This window comes from Labrus bergylta, chromosome 4 (genome assembly GCF_963930695.1).
Source record: "Labrus bergylta chromosome 4, fLabBer1.1, whole genome shotgun sequence".
NCBI lineage: Eukaryota > Metazoa > Chordata > Actinopteri > Labriformes > Labridae > Labrus > Labrus bergylta.
This window is the reverse complement of record NC_089198.1, coordinates 3,819,480-3,842,573: the sequence shown is the minus strand read 5'-3', so window position 1 is coordinate 3,842,573 and position 23,094 is coordinate 3,819,480. Positions and strand designations below refer to the sequence as shown.

The 23,094-nt window shown below is 44.6% G+C and overlaps 1 protein-coding gene across 3 annotated transcripts in view; it reads left to right on the top strand.

The window, feature by feature from the left end:
• The window catches only part of efr3a (EFR3 homolog A (S. cerevisiae)), a gene marked incomplete in the record, with an annotated part of 106,060 nt that overhangs the window by 17,649 nt on the left and 65,317 nt on the right, over positions 1-23,094 (top strand). For all 3 annotated transcript variants that reach the window (XM_065953531.1, XM_065953532.1, XM_065953530.1), the window contains 2 exon segments: positions 20,328-20,404; positions 22,858-22,985. In XM_065953531.1, coding sequence (XP_065809603.1) covers positions 20,328-20,404; positions 22,858-22,985 — 205 coding nt within the window.

Below are 23,094 nucleotides of genomic sequence, written 5' to 3'. Positions count from 1 at the left end.
ATGAGCGTCTGTTTCTGCTCAGTCATCCGGAGCAGAGCCACAGTTTCCACTAAGTCTTGTTTCCATTCATGGTCATCAGGAGCAGGGTCACGTGTCGGAGGCCTGGAGGACTTGTTTATGGTTCTGTGAGAGACTGGTGGTTAACAAAATCCCCCAATTCAAACCTCCGTGAGCCCCTGAGCAGTGTTTTAATCTGTGTAAATGTACAGTAAATCCATGGTCAAACACTGAGACACGTTTTCCATTTTAAGAATCATATATGAACGTCAGCAGAACCTTTACGTAGTCTGGTTCCATGGAGGCAAAAAGGCAAAAATTTTACCCTCCAACCAGTTCAGCAGGGCAACAAGAGTGAGTTCTGTCAGATGGGGCTCTTCTGAAAAGAGAGGATATCAGACAAGGAAACCCACAGAGCATCCAGCTAATTTCAAAATAAAACACAATTTATAGACTCACTACTGCTCCTTTAAATGTTCTGCCCCCCCCACAGAGGGGGAGGCGAACGATAGCTGAATTAGTCTAGAATAAAATGGACAGACGTGTGAGCTTCAGGGCTGACTGTGACATGCTCTCTCTGCTCAGGAGGTTCCAGCCTGAAGGCGTCTCACTGTTCTCAGTATAGTTCTGAGTCAGAGCTCCATAAAGTGCAGGTATATGGTAATTACACGGTCCACTGCCTCAGTCTCAGGCTGGACACTGGCCATCTCTCTCCCCTGCAGCTGCAGTCACGATGGACGTCACGATGCCTGAGTTGTCCTCAGATCAGTCTGTCCTGAACTGTTTCAGTAAGAACATCTTTTTATAATCCAGGCTTTTACATGCTAACATCATCTAAACCATTTCACTGAATATGCACCTTTACACATCAACTTAAACGATAGTACATCTTATCGCATTCAGAGTCCAAGACAAACGCAGCAGGATAACATGAGCATGGTAGGTTTTCTAAAATTAGGGTTCTTGAAATATTTTATATCTCAAAATGACTTCTTAAAAAGCGGTCTAACGTGCTGATAATACAAGTCATCATCCCAGAAGACTTAAAGGTCAGATCAGTATGTCCTCCTTCTAACTTTAGATTCTGCTCCTGAATGCTCTGGATTTATTTGGACCAGAGAAGGTAGGAGGTTTTAAGACGACCCCCCACACGACCGTTTTGGACGCCCCTCGGTTTGTCAGATATGAGAGCAGTTATCAGGTCAACAGGTGTTGCAGTGATGGAAGCGGTCAAGAGAAGTGGTTCAGATAGAAGTGATTGTACCCGACCTAAAAAGCCTCTGCATGTTTCTAATAAGCTCCACGAGCAGAAACGTGCTCAAACTAGGATCAATATTGGAGATGCTTTTGAAAAATGGAGAGAGGTTAGAACACAGAAAGGTTTACAGACCCATGCAGAGCTGGATAAACACTGAAGCTTCAGAGTCCACCACATGGTGACCTGAGTGAGGGGGGGGGGGGACAGCTCTCTATGATGTTTAGAATGTAGACTGCAGTACCCATTTTAAACTCTAGGTGTCAGTTATATATTGCTGCTTTAAAGCAACACTACAAAGATTCTGAAACAAGTTCAGCCTCAGATTTAATAACTAGCCGACATATAATCCCCTTTTTCTGCACTTCTTCCTTCTCCAATTCTAAATTTGGAGAATAAAAATAAAATAATGGGCGGAAAACTTTAACTTTAACTAAATGATCCCTGTCTGTTGGTTTTCCATCACACTGACTCGTGTTTTGGTTGTTGTGAGATCAGCTCTCGCTCATCGGGAGCCGAGCAGATGTGTCTTTTTTTCTTCAGCAAGAGTTAACCGGGTGGTGTTGCGTAAATGGCACCATATGTTCTTCCTTGCGCTGGCATTTGGCCGTCTGCTCGCTGCCTCGATGACACAGTGAGACTGTCTGTCAAAAGAGGAAGTCACAGAAATGTCTCCACTCAACAAGTTACCAAACAGGAGGTTTAAAAAAACAAAAAAAACAGTTTCCTGGCAGACTTTTTGTTGATTGACTGCTGTTGTGCCTTTAAGTAAGACACTGTTCAGTCATCTTCATAATATTTGTGCTCCCCTTCTTCACATACAATCCCTAAAATATCTCTTCAAAGATATTGATGCAGTGCTCTTCTTCTGTTTTTGGATGGTTTAAAAGCCATTTGAGAATTTTTTCCCCCGGCATTTCAGCGCCCATGTCCTCTGGCTTTTAAATTGGTTTTGAAATAAATGCAGCCCAAAATCCCCGTTGTCACACTCGAATGTATTCCTGACATCCACAATAGAAAAATAAAAATGGCCCATTTATAGTTTTGAGCCATTTGATCTGAGGAATCAGCTACTAAAAGGATTAGGATTGAATTCTGGCTGTGCTTCCCGGACTCCACGGCGTCTCAGTTTTCCTGCTGTTACAGTAAAAATCTGTTCACCTGATCGTGCTGCCGCAGCTGCTGCCAGAAAGAATCCTTTTCCAATGGTCATACTTTATTCTCAGGTTCAGGGATGAAACGTATACGAGTGGATGCGTAGCGACAGCGGCTCCAGAAAACCTATTTCACAGTGATGCTTCTTTTTCTCGGTCTGTGACAGACGTGACTCTGAGCACCGTGGGGAGAAGGGAAAGACGGGTTTGATCCCTTTTTCCGTTTTCGCAGGGTTTTGATGATCTCAGTGTGGTGCGGCGCCTGTGTCGCTCAGCCTGAACTCCCATTGTGAGCTGACATGAATTTGACGGCTTGGCAGATGGAAAAAGGAAGACGTCTTTTGATGATTTTTTTCAGTCGTCGGTGAAGCAGCGGAGAGGTCGTCCCTGCTGACTCCGCTTCTCCTGAACTCCTCAGATGAAATAAAGGGGATGCAAATCACTGTTTTTGTTTTGAAATGCTGCTGAGGCGCCGGCATTGGTTTGAGTCAACACTGAGTATGTTTGTGCAAAGATGGCATGTAGATGTCAAAGCCAACTTCCTGTCTTCAGTCTGATTAGTCGAGTTTCATGAATCATATGGTTTAACATTTCTTTATTAGTACCTAAAAAAAAAAAAAAGTACAGTTGTTCTGCAGATGGGAGATAAGGCATTCCAAAGATAAACACAACACATTACAGCAGATTCATAGTTCAAAGGACCAAACGGGTTAGGGTCCTAAAAAGGTCCTAAAAAGCCTCTGCATGTTTCTAATAAGCTCCACGAGCAGAAACGTGCTCAAACTAGGATCAATATTGGAGATGCTTTTGAAAAATGGAGAGAGGTTAGAACACAGAAAGGTTTACAGACCCATGCAGAGCTGGATAAACACTGAAGCTTCTGTTTTTTTGTATTGTCGGTGTTTAGATTAAATACAATGGCGTCGCTTTCAAGTGCTTCACAGACACCCGCTTAAATGTCTAAAATATCCTTTCATAGCTAAAGTACATGAGCTGTGAGGTGTGTTTCTGTAGTGGTTAGTTCTCCTCTTAGGAACAACAAAAGGACAGCCACAGTGAAGATGCTGAAACTCAAAGTTTAAAGGATGAGAACAGTCATGGAGATTATAGCTCATCTTACGCTGCAGCTGCGAAGAAGAACGATCGGACAGGTTGAGTTGTGTCTCAAGTAGAAACGGTGGATTCCACAGGATACACGTGTGTGGCGCTACGTCTACGCCTTGGTGTTCTTTATTGTCTTGAATGAGGTGTCTACATCTACATTAGTTAGTACATTTCATTTCCAGACCCTCAACTAATGAATTAAGCTTGCCACATCAGCTGATTATAGATTTTTTACAAGCAATTCAGGTCTAATTTTTTCTCCGGATATCTTGAAAGAAGGCTTAAAATCAGTGTAATGATATATTTTTGACCAGAAATTAAACAAATATACTTGTTTAGATTTTAGTTTTTGCAGTGTGGTGACAGTGTTGTATAGGCATACACTTATTTCCAACCATACAGGATGTTGTTTTCCAAACATGGAGCTGATTTGAGATTTAACAAAGGTATTTTAAATGAACTCAAACGGCCACATGTGAACAAGAGTTCATGACAGAGTATTTAGTGTCAAGGGTTCCTTATTTCAAACGCTGTCCTTCATGAACTCACTCCACAAAAAGCCTGCAGGTGCGTCACAGTTAAGTGTCTGATATCTGCACTCTGTGTCAGGGTGAGGTAACAGATATTTTTGAGAATCCCCCCTCAGCTTGAACGGCAAACACTCGAGTGCAGCTTCATTATTAGACTGACACTTCATCATCATCCTCGTCATCATCACCCTGATCTCATCGCAGCTTCAGGTCAACCATCTGTTCTCTCCTGATACGAGAGGAAGGGACTCTCTCACACACAGACGCTCCTCTAGTGGACAGTTAAGACATACGAACTGATGACATGTTTTCAGGAGTGAAATCTGTAACCCATGGGATACATTTCCATGTGCTATTTAAATTCAAATTATAGTTCTCAAATGAAGAATACAATGTTCCAATCTTCAGCACCTCAGGGAGCCTTGAACCACATTCGACCCTCCACCAAACCCCTCCGCAACTATCCAATTATATCCTTAGCAACCTAAAGTAGGCACACGAGGATAGTCGAGCCCTGTAATCCCCCACACCGTGAAAGGTTTTTGTATGGGGTACAGGTACAACTTCTGGGATTGCGCCAATGGATCGCTTCCCATTGCAGGAATATGGCTGTAATGGCTGCAACTACATTGTAGGAGTCAGTTCTGCCCAATTAAAATACACCCAAAAAAGAAACACCGTAAAGGAAGGGCAACAATGGAGGACGTCCAACATTTTGTGTTCTTTGTTCTTGACATGTGGCTGTTTATCACAAGAAGACGACCAGCTTTAATTGAGGGAAAGCTGCAGGCCGCAAGGAAAAAGATCTTAAAATTACTCTCTCGAAATCCAGGCAATATTTAAACATGGTACATTCGAAGCTTGATCCAATGGCAACTGGACTGGTTGAAGATCTTGAAGATGTCCACAGAGGTTTAGATTTCTGTCTCCATCCACAGTTCAAAGGAAAAACAGAATCCGTTGAATTCTCCATCATGCACCATAACCAGCTCTCCGAACCTCCACCATGCACTGATGTTTCCTCTTGACTATTACAGTAACAGCATGCTGTAAAGTGAAGTGTTGTTTGTTCAACAGCGGTTTAATTAGTAGAGGTGGAGAATCAAACAGCTGATAATCAGTTACTCTGTCTAGCTTATCAGTGTCCTGTCAGGTTTAATAACTGAATCTGTGGCGCTCTGCTGCTCTTTCTGCTCTGCTGTGGCACTCCAATTATCTCTCGTCCAGAGCAGGGACACTTTCTCATCATGTTGCTGTCACGGGGTCTTCACAACGCTCTGTGATAAGCCAAGAACCAATCTGAATGATGCAGCACACACATCTGGAAAGAATATATGGATCACGACCTCTTTAAGAACACCCTAACCCCATTGCCAGCTTTATTTAGGGGACTGTCTGCACCAGAAATACAAGCAGTCGCTCATGTGTGTGACAGTTTTATCAAAACGTTTCTAATCGTCGCTCCACAGTGACCTCCAGTTGCTGTAGTTGTTGAGAAATGTGACTTTGAGAGTAGAAGTCCTGTAGACGTCGCACTTCAGCATCAGTCTCTCAAACCAAAACAGTTGTTGTAGTCAAGCGCACGGCTTTCCTTCCTGGTTGGGAAAGTCCATGTCCTCCAGAGATGATACTCCACCACTCATCAGTCAGCGTCCCTGAGTGGGCGGGGCCGTCTCTCCTCTCCTACGTGGTGGCAGGGCTAACAGTTAAAAGAAGGGAGGATTTCTCGTGGGGCAAAAAAGAAGTATGAAACATGTTTGAGCCTGTGAGTCTAACGTAGACAAACTGAAGACAGTGACTTCCATCAGGGTGAACACAGAGCTGAGAACAACAAAACCAGAGGGTTCCTCTTTTAAGGAAGCCGTATGAGTTAGGATCTATTTGATGTCTGCTATATTAATATATAAAAATTCACTTATTACACCATTAGGAGAGGAGGCCAGGGCTGAAGGATGGGCCAAACAAACTCTGGAGTCAAGTTAACATAATTTACCCAACATGTAATGTAACCATCCAAACTATAAACAAATAGTTTCTCCCATGTGTTCATCAGGGAGAAGGGTGTTGGTGGAATGCTTTTTTGAAACTAGAAAACGAAGCCCCAGCATCGCAAACTTAAATGCTGCCAAACTCCATTGACAAAAACAGGACTCTGAAGCTTCAGTGTTTATCCAGCTCTGCATGGGTCTGTAAACCTTTCTGTGTTCTAACCTCTCTCCATTTTTCAAAAGCATCTCCAATATTGATCCTAGTTTGAGCACGTTTCTGCTCGTGGAGCTTATTAGAAACATGCAGAGGCTTTTTAGGTCGGGTACAATCACTTCTATCTGAACCACTTCTCTTGACCGCTTCCATCACTGCAACACCTGTTGACCTGATAACTGCTCTCATATCTGACAAACCGAGGGGCTTCTACAACTGCCTTGCCTTAAAACAGAAAACAAAAATTACCATTCATGACTGGAATCTAAAGGATCCTCTTAGAAGGAGGACATACTGGCTGCTGTGTCGTTGTGAGAAAAGCCAGCACTTCAACACAGCATGTTTCCTTAATGATCAGATAGTAAGGTCATTATATGGAGGAAAAAACCTATGAACAAACTGAACAAATCCTTGCTGTTTGAAAAGAACGGTACTGTATCTTCATTTTACCAAGAGTGAAAGGATAACTAAGATGCCTTTTTATATGAAATTCTCAAACTGCTTAAAGGTTCTTGAGCTCTCTGAGGATTTATGAAGTGGAATCTCCAGCTAAATCCCCTCTTTCCATCCCCCTCTTTCGATAAAAAAAGGCTTAGACAGGTAATTGTGTCTCTCCACACTGGATTGTACAGCCTCTCTCTCTCCCTCCTGGACGCCCACCAGCTTCAGTTTTATCTGCTCCCATTACTTTCAGCTCCACCCCTGAGATGGAGGCTGGTTCAGGGATGGACAGGCTCCTCCCGTGTGTTAAAGTTTTGGGGGATGGTTGAGGGTCACGATCTTTTCTATAGTGTCCATAAATAAGACAGTGTTGTTTTTATAGTTCTTGGATGAGGTGTTGTCTGTAGAGTTGGGGTTTGTCACACTGCTGATGGATGTCCCCGTCTTCAGCCTCTTCAGAGATTCATCGTCCGGAGGTGGAGGGCGACCGGAGAAGGGACTGAATATTGGGCTCATTTGTCACCTACCTCCCTCCCTCTATCCATCAATCCCTCCTTTCTTCCTGATATCCTTTCCTCCTGGTTTCCTCTCCTTATTCCCTTCTTCTATGATCCACAGTGTTTTCTTTTCCCTCCTATGCTTCATCTGCCCACATCCTCCCTCACATCTTTCACTATGTCCTTCTTTTTTGACTCTTAAATGCATCTTTCCTCTTTGCACATCACCCTTCTCTATCTTTTAATTCTCTATTCGTCCGTCTCCCTCCCTTCTTTTTCTCCTCTGATTACTCCCCTCACTCTCTTCTCTCCCTGTCCACTTCTTCTCTCCTCTCATCCGTCCTTCTGCGGTTGATTTCTCCCTCGCGGTGGCTGTAATTTGCTCAGAGATGGATGAGCTGGGCGCTGCAATCATTCCCCTCCCCCGCTGCTTTTGATGGATCTCCAGTCTCGACCGTTTGGAGTCATTCTTCGAGCCGCCCGGTGCTAGCTTCCCCACGAAGGCAGACTGATAAAACAGCCAGCTGAAAGAGAGGACATCTAGTGTTTTAATGGGTTTCTAAAGGCCCAAATGACACTGGATGAACTCTCGGGGTTCACATTAAGAACCACTTCTATCACTTCATCGCACATCTCTTTTTCCCTGCTCTGAAATCAGTACCGCGCTCGTCCAAAAGAACCATATTAGTGAGTCTGAAAAAACACACTTATCATTAAAGGCAGCATGAATCTAGCAGCTACTATGTTCTTTTCGTTGAAAATTCTGTTTTTGACACTGGAATCTGTTGCTAATGGGGGGAAAATGCATCTTAGTCTTTCAAAGAAAAGGTCTGTCTCTTTTTGTGAATGTGTCAGTCACTTCAGAACAACAGATTGTTCTAACCTCAGAACAATCTGAGCTTGCCCCCATCCCCATCCCAAGGATAATGTTCCAGCCATTGAAGTCCTCTTTATGGCTGCTAGCACATGTTGTCTACTAAAGTGATTCAAAAGCATTCTGCTGTGATCAGTTATTTAGACCCCAAGCCTTTCCAAAAGGTGAATTACCCTGTAGATCTTCTCTAAAAATGTAGCTGTGGCTGGACATCCTTCATTGTATGGTCCTGTTCGTGGTGTCTGTCCTAAAAAGCATTTCTTAGCCTTTGAATGTGTTCGAACATTCACATTTCCCATTAAATGAACCACGAAGGAGTTCCAAGGTGATTCAAACTCTGAAAGCCACTTACAAGGTGTTAAAGGAAGAGTGCTTCAATTTTCCAATTTTGGGGTGCCATTTTTGGTCTTTGTGAGGCAGCAGTACGACACTAAAAAGCCACAAATGTAAGTTTCAATGAAGTCATGTCCTTAGACAAAACTTTAAACTCCTTCTAAAATTTCAGTTTTCTACCTTATCTTTTCTAGTGCTGTCCATTGCCTTGTTCTACTGTCCTTATAAGAGAAGAAGATACTTTATTTATCGTCTAACCCAATTTTTGTTGAGACATGCTTGAGACCAATTTCCAGATTTGGTCCGCAACAGGACTTGAACTGGCCACGTACTGGTTCCCAACCCAACCCCCTAAAGACTGAGCTTCTGCCGCCCCCACACAATGTGTAATGATAATAACAATGGTATGAACCAATCATTTGTTGTCTGGTTGCTGTAACAAGATTTCAGTTGTGCATTATCATATTATACTTTTCCACCTGAGCTTTTCTGAAGAGCTCAAGTTTCTCCTTACACCCTCCTCTTCCTCTTTTTTTGTCCTCCGTCTTGGAAACGTGAACCCTGGGATTTCATCTGACTCTGTTTCCATTTCCTCCCTTTGTCTAGCCCCCATGAATATTTAAATGAGAAATACTGAGCTTTCACCGCCTCCAACGGGACGATTCCACAATCTTCAGTTGGATCATAATTCACTTTGAGCATAACACATTTATCACAGGGCGCAGAGTGTTTCCTGCTGGCTGCTTAAATGTTTATAAGGCAGTGCCACGGGGAAGGTGAACGCACTCAAAGACGATACCATCTGATGCCCTCTAATCCATCTGAAATAACTCCGCGGGAAGAATAATGGGAAATGTCCATGAATAACCTCTGTGTGAGGCTCTGTGTGAAACGGATATATTTATCTTTTTCCTGAATTAAGAAATAAACTGGATAACATCTGTAGCCCGCACACAAAGGGAGGGCCAACTTCAGGAAACGGTTTTGAGTCGAAGGATTCAGTCGTAACTGTGCCCTGAAAAATGATGTTACATTCCCCCAAAATGGATACAAGTCCATAAAAGTTTGTTCTGCAGACTTTTTCTCTACATTGGTATTAAATAACATGACCCAACACACTGCCATTTCTTGGTCCTTAACATCCCTGAGTAGCGCCTGTTCATCTGTTGAGTCTAGTCCAGGGGTCTCCAACCTTTTTTCATCTGACAGCTACTTTCAAAAAAATGAAAGTGGCCAAGGGCTACTTGAATCAAATCGCTTGCATTTATTTACATAGCTCAGCTGAATTAAGCTGCTGTTTGTACATGTGTGAAATTGCAATAAGCCAATGCTTACCTGTTGGAGACCCCTGGTCTAGTCCAACAGTAGAATATAAATGATCCAGCAGCTTCTCTTCCCACTTCAGCGGTAGGAGTCAGAAAATTAAAATTATTTACCTGCAATTTCCCGGGACTGCGCCACAGGAATGAGTCCTAAAACCAGGAAGTGAGTTAGCATTTGAGCGCCATGGGGTCTAACGTCTAAAAGTCAACGGGGAGATTATTTTCCGCAATGATCCAAAATCCCATGAAAACATCCCAGAGGAGGATTCTCGTTAGACCCCCATGGAGATGCTACTTCCTGGTTGGCCTACAAAAATATGTCATATGCTGCTTCCCATGCTGACAATCCAGACCACCGTGTATAAAGTAAATAGAGATTACGCTGCTTCTCATCCTTAAATGATTGGTCCATAACGGCTGATTCAACCTTTCTATATCTGGTTTAAACACCTTTTTCTTCTTGAGCTGCTCACTTAAAGAAAAAACAACAACAACGAGGTGTAACCGATCACAGTCAGGACCTTCTGTTGATGAATAAAAGATACCAAGACGCACCTTGTTTCCTCACTAAAATACTCTTTGTGTCAGATAATCCTGCTGACAGACCGCAGCTCCGGGCCACAGAAGAAAGAACAAAAAAAATAAAATAATAATTAGATATCCGTCTGGCCAGGACCGAAGCAGAGCGACAGGGAGGCTGTACATTTATGGGTCATCATCTGTTTTAGTGCACGCGCCCTTCAAGGTTCAAAAGCAGGACGTGGTAATGCAAGTCAATGAGCCCACCAGCCGTTCAGAGCCATGACGTTCAAAGCAAGTGAACACTCAGAGCATTTGGAAATGCATAAATCAGCCTCTTTCCCCTCTGGGTGTTAGTTGTGTATAAATGAGTAAATGTAACAGACAGAGTCGGCTGTCACTGACTCAAAGTGAGACTTTCTTTTATAAATCCAGAGCTAAGACTCTTCATATCACTGCTCCTCCGTGTCTCTGACGGTTAATGTGGACATTATCGAGATAGATGTGGAGAGACTCACCAATAAGGATGTGAATCTCAGGGTTGCTCACGATACGATGGCATACAATACGATATGACACAGGATACGATGCTGTACGATCAATCAATTATAATCGTTATTTGTAAAGCGCCAATTCATAAGTGTTATCTCGAGAAGCTTTGAGATAATATTCAGGAAGGATTTCTCCTTTGTATAACTTGCGTTCCTGTTGTCCACACTTCCTTGGCGCTGAGGTGGAGGTCGGAGCAGGCCGTGCATGAACGAGGACGGCGGTGGTTGTTTGGACTATACAATCTGATGGTGGAGGCTGGACTTCACGTGGTTGTTGTGGGGACATCACGGTCTGATGGTGGAGGCTGGACGTCACGTGGTTGTTGTGGGGACATCACAATCTGATGGTGGAGGCTGGACGTCACGTGGTTGTTGTGGGGACATCACGGTCTGATGGTGGAGGCTGGACGTCACGTGGTTGTTGTGGGGGACATCACGGTCTGATGGTGGAGGCTGGACGTCACGTGGTTGTTGTGGGGACATCACAATCTGATGGTGGAGGCTGGACGTCACGTGGTTGTTGTGGGGACATCACAATCTGATGGTGGAGGCTGGACGTCACGTGGTTGTTGTGGGGACATCACAATCTGATGGTGGAGGCTGGACGTCACGTGGTTGTTGTGGGGACATCACGGTCTGATGGTGGAGGCTGGACGTCACGTGGTTGTTGTGGGGACATCACAGTCTGATGGTGGAGGCTGGACGTCACGGTTGTTGTGGGGACATCACGGTCTGATGGTGGAGGCTGGACGTCACGTGGTTGTTGTGGGGGACATCACAGTCTGATGGTGGAGGCTGGACGTCACGTGGTTGTTGTTGGGACATCACAGTCTGATGGTGGAGGCTGGACGTCACGTGGTTGTTGGGACATCACAGTCTGATGGTGGAGGCTGGACGTCACGTGGTTGTTGGGACAACACAGTCTGAAGATTGTGGCTGGGCGTCATGGGGGCTGTTGTTGTTGGGACGAAGAAGTCATCCCTCCACCTTAAGTTTCCCATCATCGTCCTTTAAGGCCTCTCAGCTCATTTTAAAAACACCTCCACCCTCTGACTCCACTCAATGTTTCTCATCTCTGAGGATGATGCCACGTCAGCGAGCGGTGTCAGCCAGCTCACAGTGGGCGTGTTAACAACGGCTCAAACCCGCCAAACACTCGAGCCGAAGGAGCGCGTTGTCAGGCGACAGGTTGACAGCGTGGAGTGAGAGCTTCAGTTGTGGCTTTCATCTTCTTGTCAAAGGCCGGGGGAAATGAATCATCAGGGCCGAGGGCTCTCTTTAATCTTGTAGATTACGCGCCTCACAGACGGTTTAGGTGTAGATTAAAGTACACAGCCTACTGTTATTCTGGTGATTAAACAATAAATTAAATAACATATATTGTATGCTCACTTTTGCTTTATTCATATAAAAAACAACAACAATGTAAACCTTATAAATCTGAATAATCAGATTTTTTTGCACCATGATTCTTAAAATAAACATTGCTAATTGAATTAAAAAAACCCTCTGGACTGGTTAAACATATCGTCCTCATCAGAATTAATTCAATCTGTATTTTACTTTAGTTCACTTTGTCTTAATTGACTTCCATTACCTTTCACCTGAGGTTTCTGTGGAGAAGAAGAATTAAAAATAAAAAATACTCCAAGAAATAATTTCAAGTAGAGCAAAGAACCAGTCGAGGATCTGGTGGATCATTTGCATTGTGGAGTTCTAAGAATGTCCAGAATCCACTTTTCTCTTTGACGTACTTCAGAGAGGTCCAGCTCTGAAAGGAAGCCGACATTAACCACGACCCTAAAATAAAGACACCCCCCTGCGTGTCACAGAAATAATACTGTAATGTTTATTCATTCATGTCCTTTGTGCTCATGGTCGTGGGTTCTTGGCGTCTCTCGGAGGTTGTTTTGGTTCCAGCTCTTTGTCGTCTTTCTTCTGTCGGATCACGTTTTCCTGTGAACACAGAGGCCGGTAACCCGAGCCGCCGCCGCCGCTGAGAGCCGGCCGGCCGGCGGCGTCTCGTCTTCTCTGACAGAACGAGCGGTAATCCCAGGTGATGACAGACACACGTCTCAAAGCTGACGCCTCATTGGCCGGATCTGTTGTCTGTCAAAGCCTGTTGTGAAGTGGTGGAATAAGACGGGATGTTTCTGCTCTTACCTGAGCAGGTGAAGTGGAAAAAACTACTTCTACCGTCTGAATGTCAGCCTGACTCACTCCTGCTGGATTCAAATAGAACAACTCGTTGACTGGATGTTTGAAGCCGAGTGACCCGTGAAAACCGGAGTTCTGACCACACTGGAGTCCGGTCATGCCGTCTGTCTGTGTTACTCTGAGACGGGGGATCCTGAGGAGGTACAGACAGGTTCCTCGCACAGAGGCTGACGGAGCGTTCAACTACAGCCGAGCCTCAAACCGGACAGGCCTCCTCAACACGGGTATGTCCGACGCCGTTCTCTCAATCCCACCGCTTCTTTCACACCTGAGTTAGTATATGTGACCTCAAATGATTTAGAAACAATTTAACCAAAACAATGTTTTTAACTTTCTGGAATCAGGATGAATCAAAAAACACGAGTGATGACAAAAACTCTGCATGTTTAGTGCTGAAGATTTTATTTTAAAACTTTTGATCGCTGCTGTAAAACTATTCAAAGAAAATGAAAGTATCGCTCTGATACATCTGCTGGGGCTGCAGAAAAACACCCAAGAATTCAAAAGACTTTAAAAAGCAAAACCAGATATTGGAGCGTTTGAACAAAAGGAGAAACATGAAGGAGGTTTCTTGTCATTGTATTAATTTTTACATGTATCATAAATCCAGTCTATCCTGTGTAAATGTGTCTCTGAGTCCTGACTGTCTACAATGAGGGAGAAGCTCGAGTCCCGCTGGCTGTGTTGTTGTCAGAGCCGTGTTTACATGGACGGGACGGCCGGCTCCTCCCCTTGTGTATAAAAGCTGTTTTAGTCAAGAACTAGAGAGAAGAAGAAGAACATACTCACTGATTATTTGGATGTTAGTAAGAGTTTTTAGATCACGCTCATTCTGTGTCAGTTTACATGAAATGTGAAGCTACGAGCTAACTAAAGAGCGCTAACATTAGCATGCTAGCACAACAATGTGAAGCTACGAGCTAACTAAAGAGCGCTAACATTAGCATGCTAACACAACAATGCAGGACACAGGTGATTACAAATCGAGCCGAGGACGATTTTGTCTGCTGCTTGCGCTAAACTCCTTCCTGTGAACACGAGGGGTGAGGGGTTGGAGGTGTGTCTCTGGAGGAGGCGTGGCCTAACAGCACTTTGTATTGGTTTCATGCTGGTGCTCAAGAGGGCATCTACTGGATCAAAAAGTCACACATTCTTCCTTTAAATAAAGAAATTTATGTAATTGATGTAAATATTTCTTAAAGAATTAGTCGTAGCGGTAAAAAAAAAAAGAAGTGTGTGTGTGTGTGTGTGTGTGTGTGTGTGTGTGTGTGTGTGTGTGTGTGTGTGTGTGTGTGTGTGTGTGTGTGTGTGTGTGTGTGTGTGTGTGTGTGTGTGTGTGTGTGTGTGTGTGTGTGTGTGTGTGTGTGTGTGTGTGTGTGTGTGTGTGTGTGTGTGTGTGTGTGTGTGTGTGTGTGTGTGTGTGTGTGTGTGTGTGTGTGTGTGTGTGTGTGTGTGTTTCTTCAGTGGCTCCATCATCCCTCCTCTGTGTAAATCGATAGAAAATAAAGATTATGTTGGTACTCCACTCAGGTGCCGGTCGGGACCGAGCAGCGCTCTGCTCTCTGATGAAAAATCTCTACCCAGCATGCACCTGTGATGAAAACAGATGTTAACGAGGCGTTTTGATCGGCCGCAGAGTAAAACACGGAGTATAGATTTAACATTAAGAGAAGAGAATGCTTTAAATACCTGAAAAGAACATGTTTACGTCTGTAATGACGTGGTCGTGTGTGACGGCAGGCGCTTGTGTTAGCGTTTACATGTTTATCAATCCTCTCTGCCTTTGTGTTCAAGGCTGCAGCGTGATGGATCTGACCTCCTGTAACGACCTCCTCTCAGCCCGCTGACTTAGAGTGTCTGGGTTTCATTTATCAGTCGTGTGACCACCAAAATCTCTCGACCTCCGGCCCTCTCTGTGCGCCGTGATCATGCTGCGTCCTCTGCAGCTCGCGTTGATGCATCGCCTCGATTATAGAGACGAAGCAGAGATGCTCTTATCTGGATTGTTTTAATGTCATTTGGAGCTGATGTCACTCTTGTGCATCTACACAAAGAAAACAATCAACCGAGGCTGATCACAATCGACTTAGGAGGTAAATCGATTTCTTTTTGATGCCTCAGATGAAAAATCTGCTCAAGAATTCTTTAACAGGATTTGAATAGTAATCTGTGTTTTTGTTTAAGTTGTAGGTTCTTTAAATAAACAGTTATATCCAACCAGCAGTCAGGAATCTATCAGTCATTCAGCACATTTTATCCTTTCTTGACTTTGTCAAATATGATCAGGGGAGCCAATCAGAGGATAGTAATAAAGCGTGGAATCAAAAAATCACATCCCTGTCTGCTGTCCCTGAACGCAGCACACAGGACACACACACACACACACACACACACACACACACGCTCTGTAGGAGCCCAGCGTGTGTGTGTGTGTTTCTGTTTACATCTTCACCTTCAACAGTGTGAAGGTTGCCAGACTTCCTGAGCGTTGCTCTAGTCGATAAGAGGTGCTAAAAGGTGACATCAGAAAAAATGTTTTCAGCCTAACTCAGTTTAACATTTCTTCAGAATATATTAAGACACTCAAAAAGCTTATGCAGCGACTAATATTTAGTCTTTTTGATTGATTCCTTAAACCTATTTGAATTGTATTAAACTGTCTTCTTTTAGCTCTGAGTATGAGTGTTGCTGTTTGCTCAGTTACAGGTAACTCCTGCACGCTGTCTCACCTGCAAACGAGAAAGTTGAAGAGATAACACAAACAAGGCAGGTGTTAGGGAGGCAGTAGCTCAGTCTGTAGGGACCAGGGTTGGGTTCAGAGACGGTTCCAGACGGTTCCTGGTTCAAGTCCCGGTGTTGACCAAGTCTGGACTTTGGTCCGGTAGCTGGAGAGGTGTCAGTTCAGCTTCTGAGCTCTGACAGTGAGGCAGCGAACCCCCAACTGCTCGTTCGCTCTGTCATGTGCAGCCCCCTCACTCTGACATCTCTCCATTAGTGAACGTCCAGAGGATCCTGTGTGTGTATTTCAGCCCAACAAGAGTGTAATATTCTTACTTTTGAACCACATGTACGCGTAGACAACCTGCTGCACATGTGCACAACATGTGCTACTCGAGGATTCCTCTAGAGGTAGCACCACATAAATCAGATGATCTGTCGCCAGCTATTTCGGCACCCATGTTTGGAGGCTATGCAACGGCAATGACATCATAGTGTGAGTAGTTGCAGACTTGATCTGTTAACTTTTTTCCGCCATGGTTCTAGCACCTCTCGAGTGTCTCCGATGATGTCATTTCCTGTCTCATCACCATATAACTCTATACTGCTCCTAGCAGTTACATGCATATAACATCTCGCAGATGCTTAGCGCTAGATTCTGAGGACGTGCACAACCAACGCTCCAAGTACTGCAATGCTGATGTCAGAGGTACATAAAGGTAAAAGCAAATATACTTGTGCGATTTTTAAAGTGATCTTCTAATTCTAGATAAACCTGTGAAAACAATGATCGACGTTGACCAAGACTATAAAATCACTCCAAATTAAAAGCCAGATTAAAAAGGGAGGTAGCTCCCAGAGAGCGCCACATTTTTAATATCCAGATGCAGTTTGGAGTGCCACAGTTTATGGGGATAAAAACTCCTGCGGTTAATAAACATGCTCTTCAAAAGTTCCTCTGACAAGAAATACCCAAGCTATCCCTTAAAATGAGGAGGGTACATGCTTAGTTTGAGGGGTTTTGTTGTCACAGAAATATGTTGCATGAAGTCCAGTATCAGGTCAATGTTTCTGAAGAAAGATGAACAGAAACCAGATCTGTTTGTGGTCGTAGTGGAGACATCAGGGAAGCTGAAGCAGCCCAACCAGCTGCAGCAGGACGACTGGAGGAGGTTGATCATGGTTTCAGTTTCCTCACGTCATTGACTCAGTGTCCTCCTTGTTTTCATGTAAAGTGACCCCACGTTGTCAGACAGACCGCCTGCAGCTCCGCTCTTCCTGCTGCTCATGTTTCACTCACTTCCCCTTCCTCGTTGGAGCGCCGGACCAACTCCGAGACGATCTGAACGGTGAAATCGAGACACCGCAATCATCCCGTCATGTGAAAGAGCTTTGGAGAGTTTTTCCAGCAGTGGATGGATCATGACTTGTTTAATATCACATGTGGAGCTGGACTTTTAGGGCGCACTCACACTAGGCCCAGTTCACCGGCACCACACTGAAGCATGATTTCCCCCCTCCCCATCCCCCCTCCGGCCTGCACTCACACTGCTCCAGGACTAACCGGGCCTCAGCACGGTTACCTCTATAACATCATAATACAACACATGCATGGCTTCATGTTATCATGAAGCGTGCTTAGTTTACAAGATTTCTAACGTCCACCTAACTTTACGTTTGCTCTCGTTGCCATGGTAATGTTTGTTGTGCTTCCTGCTTTGGTCATCTTGATTCGTGATTGGCTATTGTTTTTGTTCCATAAATCCAGATATACTGACACGCGTATGATCCTAGTTAATCGTTATCCATGTTAACTTGGTTTCCCTCAAAGGAGTAGTATGTAACTCTGACCTCTAGTGTTTAAAATGGGTACTGCAGTCTAAATTCTAAACGTCATAGAGAGCTGTCTGCTCCCCCCAAATGGCTGTGTGGGGGGGGGGGGGGGGGTCGCCGCCTTAAAACCTTCTACCTTCTCTGGTCCAAACAAATCCAGAACATTCAGGAGCAGAATCTAAAGAAGGAGGACATACTGGCTGCTTGGTCGGTATTTACTCTGACATGATAAATCTTTGCTGACTAAAAATAAGACGATGACTTATTTGATCACGTCTTGACTTCTCTTCATATTATTTTTCATTTAACATCCATACTTGGTCAGTTTCCTTGAAGTGAACTTCTTGTGTTGTTCTGTATGTTCACTCTGCTTCATTAAACACACCTTGCTCTGCATTAAACCACTCAGCGGTGGGTCTCCAGACGTCTTTACCTGCAGGCGTTTTCCTCTGATCGCCACGTTCAGAGCTTCGTTTCATTAAACATGTCTGGTCACACTTCACGCTCACACCGCGGCCGGCTCCCCCGTAGCTCCGTGCCCTAATGTGGCAGATAATTGCAGAGTCCATAATGAATGCTTTCCTCTGTAAAGGTTGTCTTGGCGACAGGCCGGTGAAGCGAGTCTTAATGAAGTTGATTAATCTGCAGACTCCCTCGGGCTGCACCTTCCAACAGAGACAAACTCCAGAGGTGTTAAGGTGACCTAACGTCGCCTGAGAGGGTGTTGGAGAGAGGTGACAGGTACCCTGGGAGTCGTGTAAAGAATCTGAGCAGAGGCTCCTGGGAAATGAAGTCCCTCATGTTCCTTTGTAGTTGATTTTCTGAGTCTGAGGAGGGAAAGGTGGCTCTTAAAAAAAGTACTGATAAAATGTAGATCTCTTTGATCCTCGTCTTTCTGTGTCGGCCTGTGTTGTCATGGGCGACACCATAGAAAGTTCTTGTCCTTGTTTTGCTGTTGTTTGTGTTGCCCTGGGTGAAGTTTGGCTTCTAATGCTGGAAGGATTTCTTCATTGATCGTCTGTCAGAGGAGTGGAAGGCTGCCGTGACCTCTGAGTCACGGTGGTCCGCTGCTCCTCCGCGTTTCTCCGCGCAGAGAAACATTGACAATTCAGCAAAGATGGTCAGGGCCATTGATCAGGGACAAACATTCACAAATCTGAGCAAACCAAAGGAAGGAATGTACGCTATGTCCACGTCAGGATGGGAAATGATATGACTTCGGTCAAACTCTGCAAAATGTCCCCGCTTAACTTTGAGTCATCCTAACGACAGGCTGAGAGCTGGAGGCGGGCTCTAAGCCATGACATGGCTAATCACACCTATTTGGTTTTTTGAACCAGGCTGTAAACATGTTCATCTCTGCTGTAAAAACAGGCTTTTTAGAATGGGTGTGTATGTGACTTCCTGTGCTTCTGCAGCCAGCCTCTAGTGGACACTCGAGAAACTGCAGGATTTTACACTTCAGCATCAGGATATACAACCACATTAAGAAAGTCAGTCTGTGAACTGAACAGAACCAAATGTTTGTCCTGCCACAAAGTGTTAAGTTAACCCAAAGAGGGGAAGGGGGACCGGGAGACTTCCCCCGCAACCCTCCTGCCATGTTGATTTTTCAACACCGAGGTTAAAATTACTTTTTTATTTCCTTTGTGTGTGTGCAAAAGTCATATCCAGAGTCTGATAATTAGATTCAGCTCCTGGAGATCTGGTAAAAGGCTGTTCAGATCACTTTATGCTGATATTTTGGGGGTCGTGAGGACATGATAACCAGCAAAGATGGGAGCACTAGTTAGCCTAGCGGTCATGACGCATGCCCCATGTACTGAGGCTGAAGCCCTCTTTTCAGTGGCTGTGGGTTCAAATCCAACCTCCACCATTTGCTCCACGTCAACCCCCACTGTCTACCGTCCCAATATTTCCTTTTCTCTTCAGATGTTGTCAAATGAAAGGCAAAAAATGTCCACTTTAGGTTGTGACTCACTGATTGGTAGTACCAGCCTTAAAGGAACGTTAATGTCAGTGAGCACAGCATTCAGACGCTCCTCTGTGGAGTCTGCAGGCTCCTGCTGGTCGCCCGCTCGGCTGCTCTGTAATTGTTCCCGCTCTGACTTTAACTTATTCACCCCACACACACACACACACACACCATCGAGCCCTGACTCATCACTTCTTATTGACTCAGACGCTGCTGTGTGTAATACTAATTCATGTCCGTCAATAGGAGGCGACCTCTCACATCGCCTATTGAATCCAAAGTAAGCCGGGATCATCTCAGACACTCAAAAAAGCTCCAGATGACTCAGCGGAGGAGAGGAGGAATATGTCTTGCAGCCGATTGCATCACCAGTTCCTGTGGTGACTTTCATAACAGTCAGAAAGTTGTGATTAAGAGCTTGCTCTGCTGGAGACATGTCAGCCAGAAATCCCTCAGACTCTCAATCCTGAGGCATGAAGCCGGCTTGCTGAAGGAGGAGAATGTGCTATATGTCTGTTTATTTTAACCTGTAGCCTACAGGAAGTGTCATATGCTGAATGGAATGACTGTGCTTTTATTCTGAAACTGGTAAAAGGGTTGTTGTATAAAATAGTCAAACGTGTTCAGAAGTTGTCTGATGGTGAGAGAAAAGTCTGAAAATCTGTGCATGAAAGAATCGATAGGTGTGCAAGCGTACAGTTTGTGCACGATGTGAAGGTGAACTCATGCTCTCACTGAATGATCTGATGAAGTCTCAGGAGGAAACCATCTGTCCTAATTGTCACGTCTTTGTTGTTTGTTGCAGGAGTTTGTGGCTGCTGTGGGCCGCTGAGGCCGAGGTACAAACGCCTGGTGGACAACATCTTCCCCGAGGACCCGAAAGTAAGTAACTCATCTTTCATTATATTCATTTCATTATTATTTTGGTATTTATGTTCTCACTCTGCGGGCATAAGCAGCGCCAATTCACGACAACTGTTATCTTGAGACGCTTTACAAAAGAGCATGGGTTGAGGAAGCACAGCAGGAGCTCCACGCACACGCACACACACACACACACACACACACACACACACACACACACACACACACACACACACACACACACACACACACACACACACACACACACACACACACACACACACACACACACACACACACACACACAGCGCTGTGCTCTGACGCTGACTCAGCTGATCCTCTCTCCTCTGTAACGCCTCTGTTACTACCTCTAAAGACAGTACAGGGGGGATCACTCTGCGACATTCAGACTGTAGGTGAAACGTCACAGGGCTGTAAATATCACGGTTCCTTTGAGACTCGGAGCAGTCACAATTTTAGCCTTTAGCAGCGTGTTAACCCCGTGTTCTCCAGAGAGCTCAACTCCGATATAATCAGACAACCCCAGAGACACACAAGAGCTTCAGTCGTCTGATAAACCTGCTAATTAAATGTGACACGACCTCAATAACAGGACCATGACAACATATTATCACCTGTTAGGATTCCTTAACCTCTGTTAATTAAAACGTTAAATATGCACCTATTGGTCCAATACACAAGAGGGTTGTCTTATTCATTTATTTCTCGTAAATCTCTCACCCATCCTCTAAATATTTCCCCCAAGAGCCTTTGGTGTAAGCAAACAGGGCGGTGGGGAGGGGAAACGCTCGAATGGTCGAGACCTTGTCAGATTAATTATCGCTCGCTGAGAGCCCGAGGAGCTGGAGACACTCGGGGGACAGACGGTCTCAAATTAACTCCCTCCTCTTTACGTACGACACCTGGAGGCATCACTTTTTATATGGACGACAATGAAGTTCACAGAGTGTCCTTTAGAAGTTTACAAACATGCAACAAGTCTTAACGTACATTTTGACTTTTGTGGTTTGTTTTTAGAAGAAATGAAATGAAACGGAATCTCTGTAGTTTGACTTGTTTGGTATATTTCTAATTATATGAAGATATTATGAGTCTCAAATAAAGTAGGTAGGTAAGGACAAAACCCGAGAGGAGTGGACTAAATCATCATCCTGATGGGGTAATGCAGATGTGAGGAGATAATCATGCAAGCTATATTCAGATTTAGATTTGACAGTTAAAGTAGAGGAGAGAGAGTGAGGGAGCACACACACACGACGACAGGCAAACTGTTATAGTGAGTGGTAAACAACGAGACGACCAACTCAGCGCATAACACACTAACCGACTCATTCAGTCTCAACAAACGTGATTTAAGAGTAAACAAACATGATGGCTAAGTTTAATGTGGCTAGCTGTTAGCTACTTGGTACGTCCGTTTTGGTCCAGCTCCTGTCCTTGTCAGTTGTGTTTTGTTGAACAGACACGTTGTATGAACTCTTGTGTTGTTGCCACAAATCAACAAGTTGGTCCTCCGTTTCTTTACTTTATTTTGAAGGTTTATTTTTTGGCTCTTTACGCCTTTATTTTGTGATTGGACAGTGCATAGATTGAGAAATCAGGGAGAGAGAGAGAGCGGGGAGTGATTGTGATCCCACAGGTGGGATTCAAACCCAGGACGCCCGCTTGGAGGACTATAGCCTCTGTACATGGGGCGCGCCCACCAACCACTTGGCCACGGGCTCACCGGTTCCTCCATTTCTGACGTCCACCTAACTTTACGTTCGCTCTCGTTGCCATGGTAATGTTTGTTGTGCTTCCTGCTTCGGTCATCTTGATTCGTGATTGGCTATCGTTTTTGTTCCATGTGACGATCCACAGAGTCCGTGCTCGGACGTTCTCGCTGTTCTCTGCAGATAACTTGTTGCAGTGTGTACAAAAAGCAGCATGTTCATTGGCTGTTACTTTTCAAAGGAAGCTGTCACTCTCTTGAAGCTCTTTGGAAAAATCTGACTTCCTTTTAGGCACGACCGCTCGCCTACCTGTCGTTATGCTCTAGGTCCTGTTAGCATGATAAGCTAGGCTAGCTAACTAACAGCTGATTGATTGATTGACACATGAACAGACAAACCAGTGTTGAACTTTGACACCTGGTGCGTTAGTGATGTTTTTCTGTTTGTTAAAACAGCAGCAGCCTTGGCAACGACGTTGACAGAACAGTGTTGTTAGCATGGTGTGTTGTTTTGGTTGGTTAATATGAGGACAGGGACCGTTCAAAACCGGGACGTATTAGAGTTTCCTAGATATTTGTGGGGAACTGAAAACGGAACGTCCCAGTCAAATGGGGACATTTGGTCCCCCTAAGTTTAAAAACCATCCAGATCAATGAATAAACATTGAAGAAAAGGAACTCTCTCCGTACACTTTTCTTTTAACCCTGTGAATCTGTCACGTCTGGTCGTGTCCCTCAGGATGGCCTCAGTAAATCAGACATGGAGAAGCTCACCTTCTACGCTGTGTCGGCTCCGGAGAAGCTGGACAGGATCGGAGCGTACCTGGCCGAGAGGCTGAGCAGAGACGTGGTGCGACATCGCTACGGGTAAGTCACACCTTACTTTGAACAACTTCAAAATGTGAAGATTATTTTTCTTGTGTTGACCGTTGCACTCCCTGAAAACAAAACTATCTGTTTAGATTTTATAAAGGAT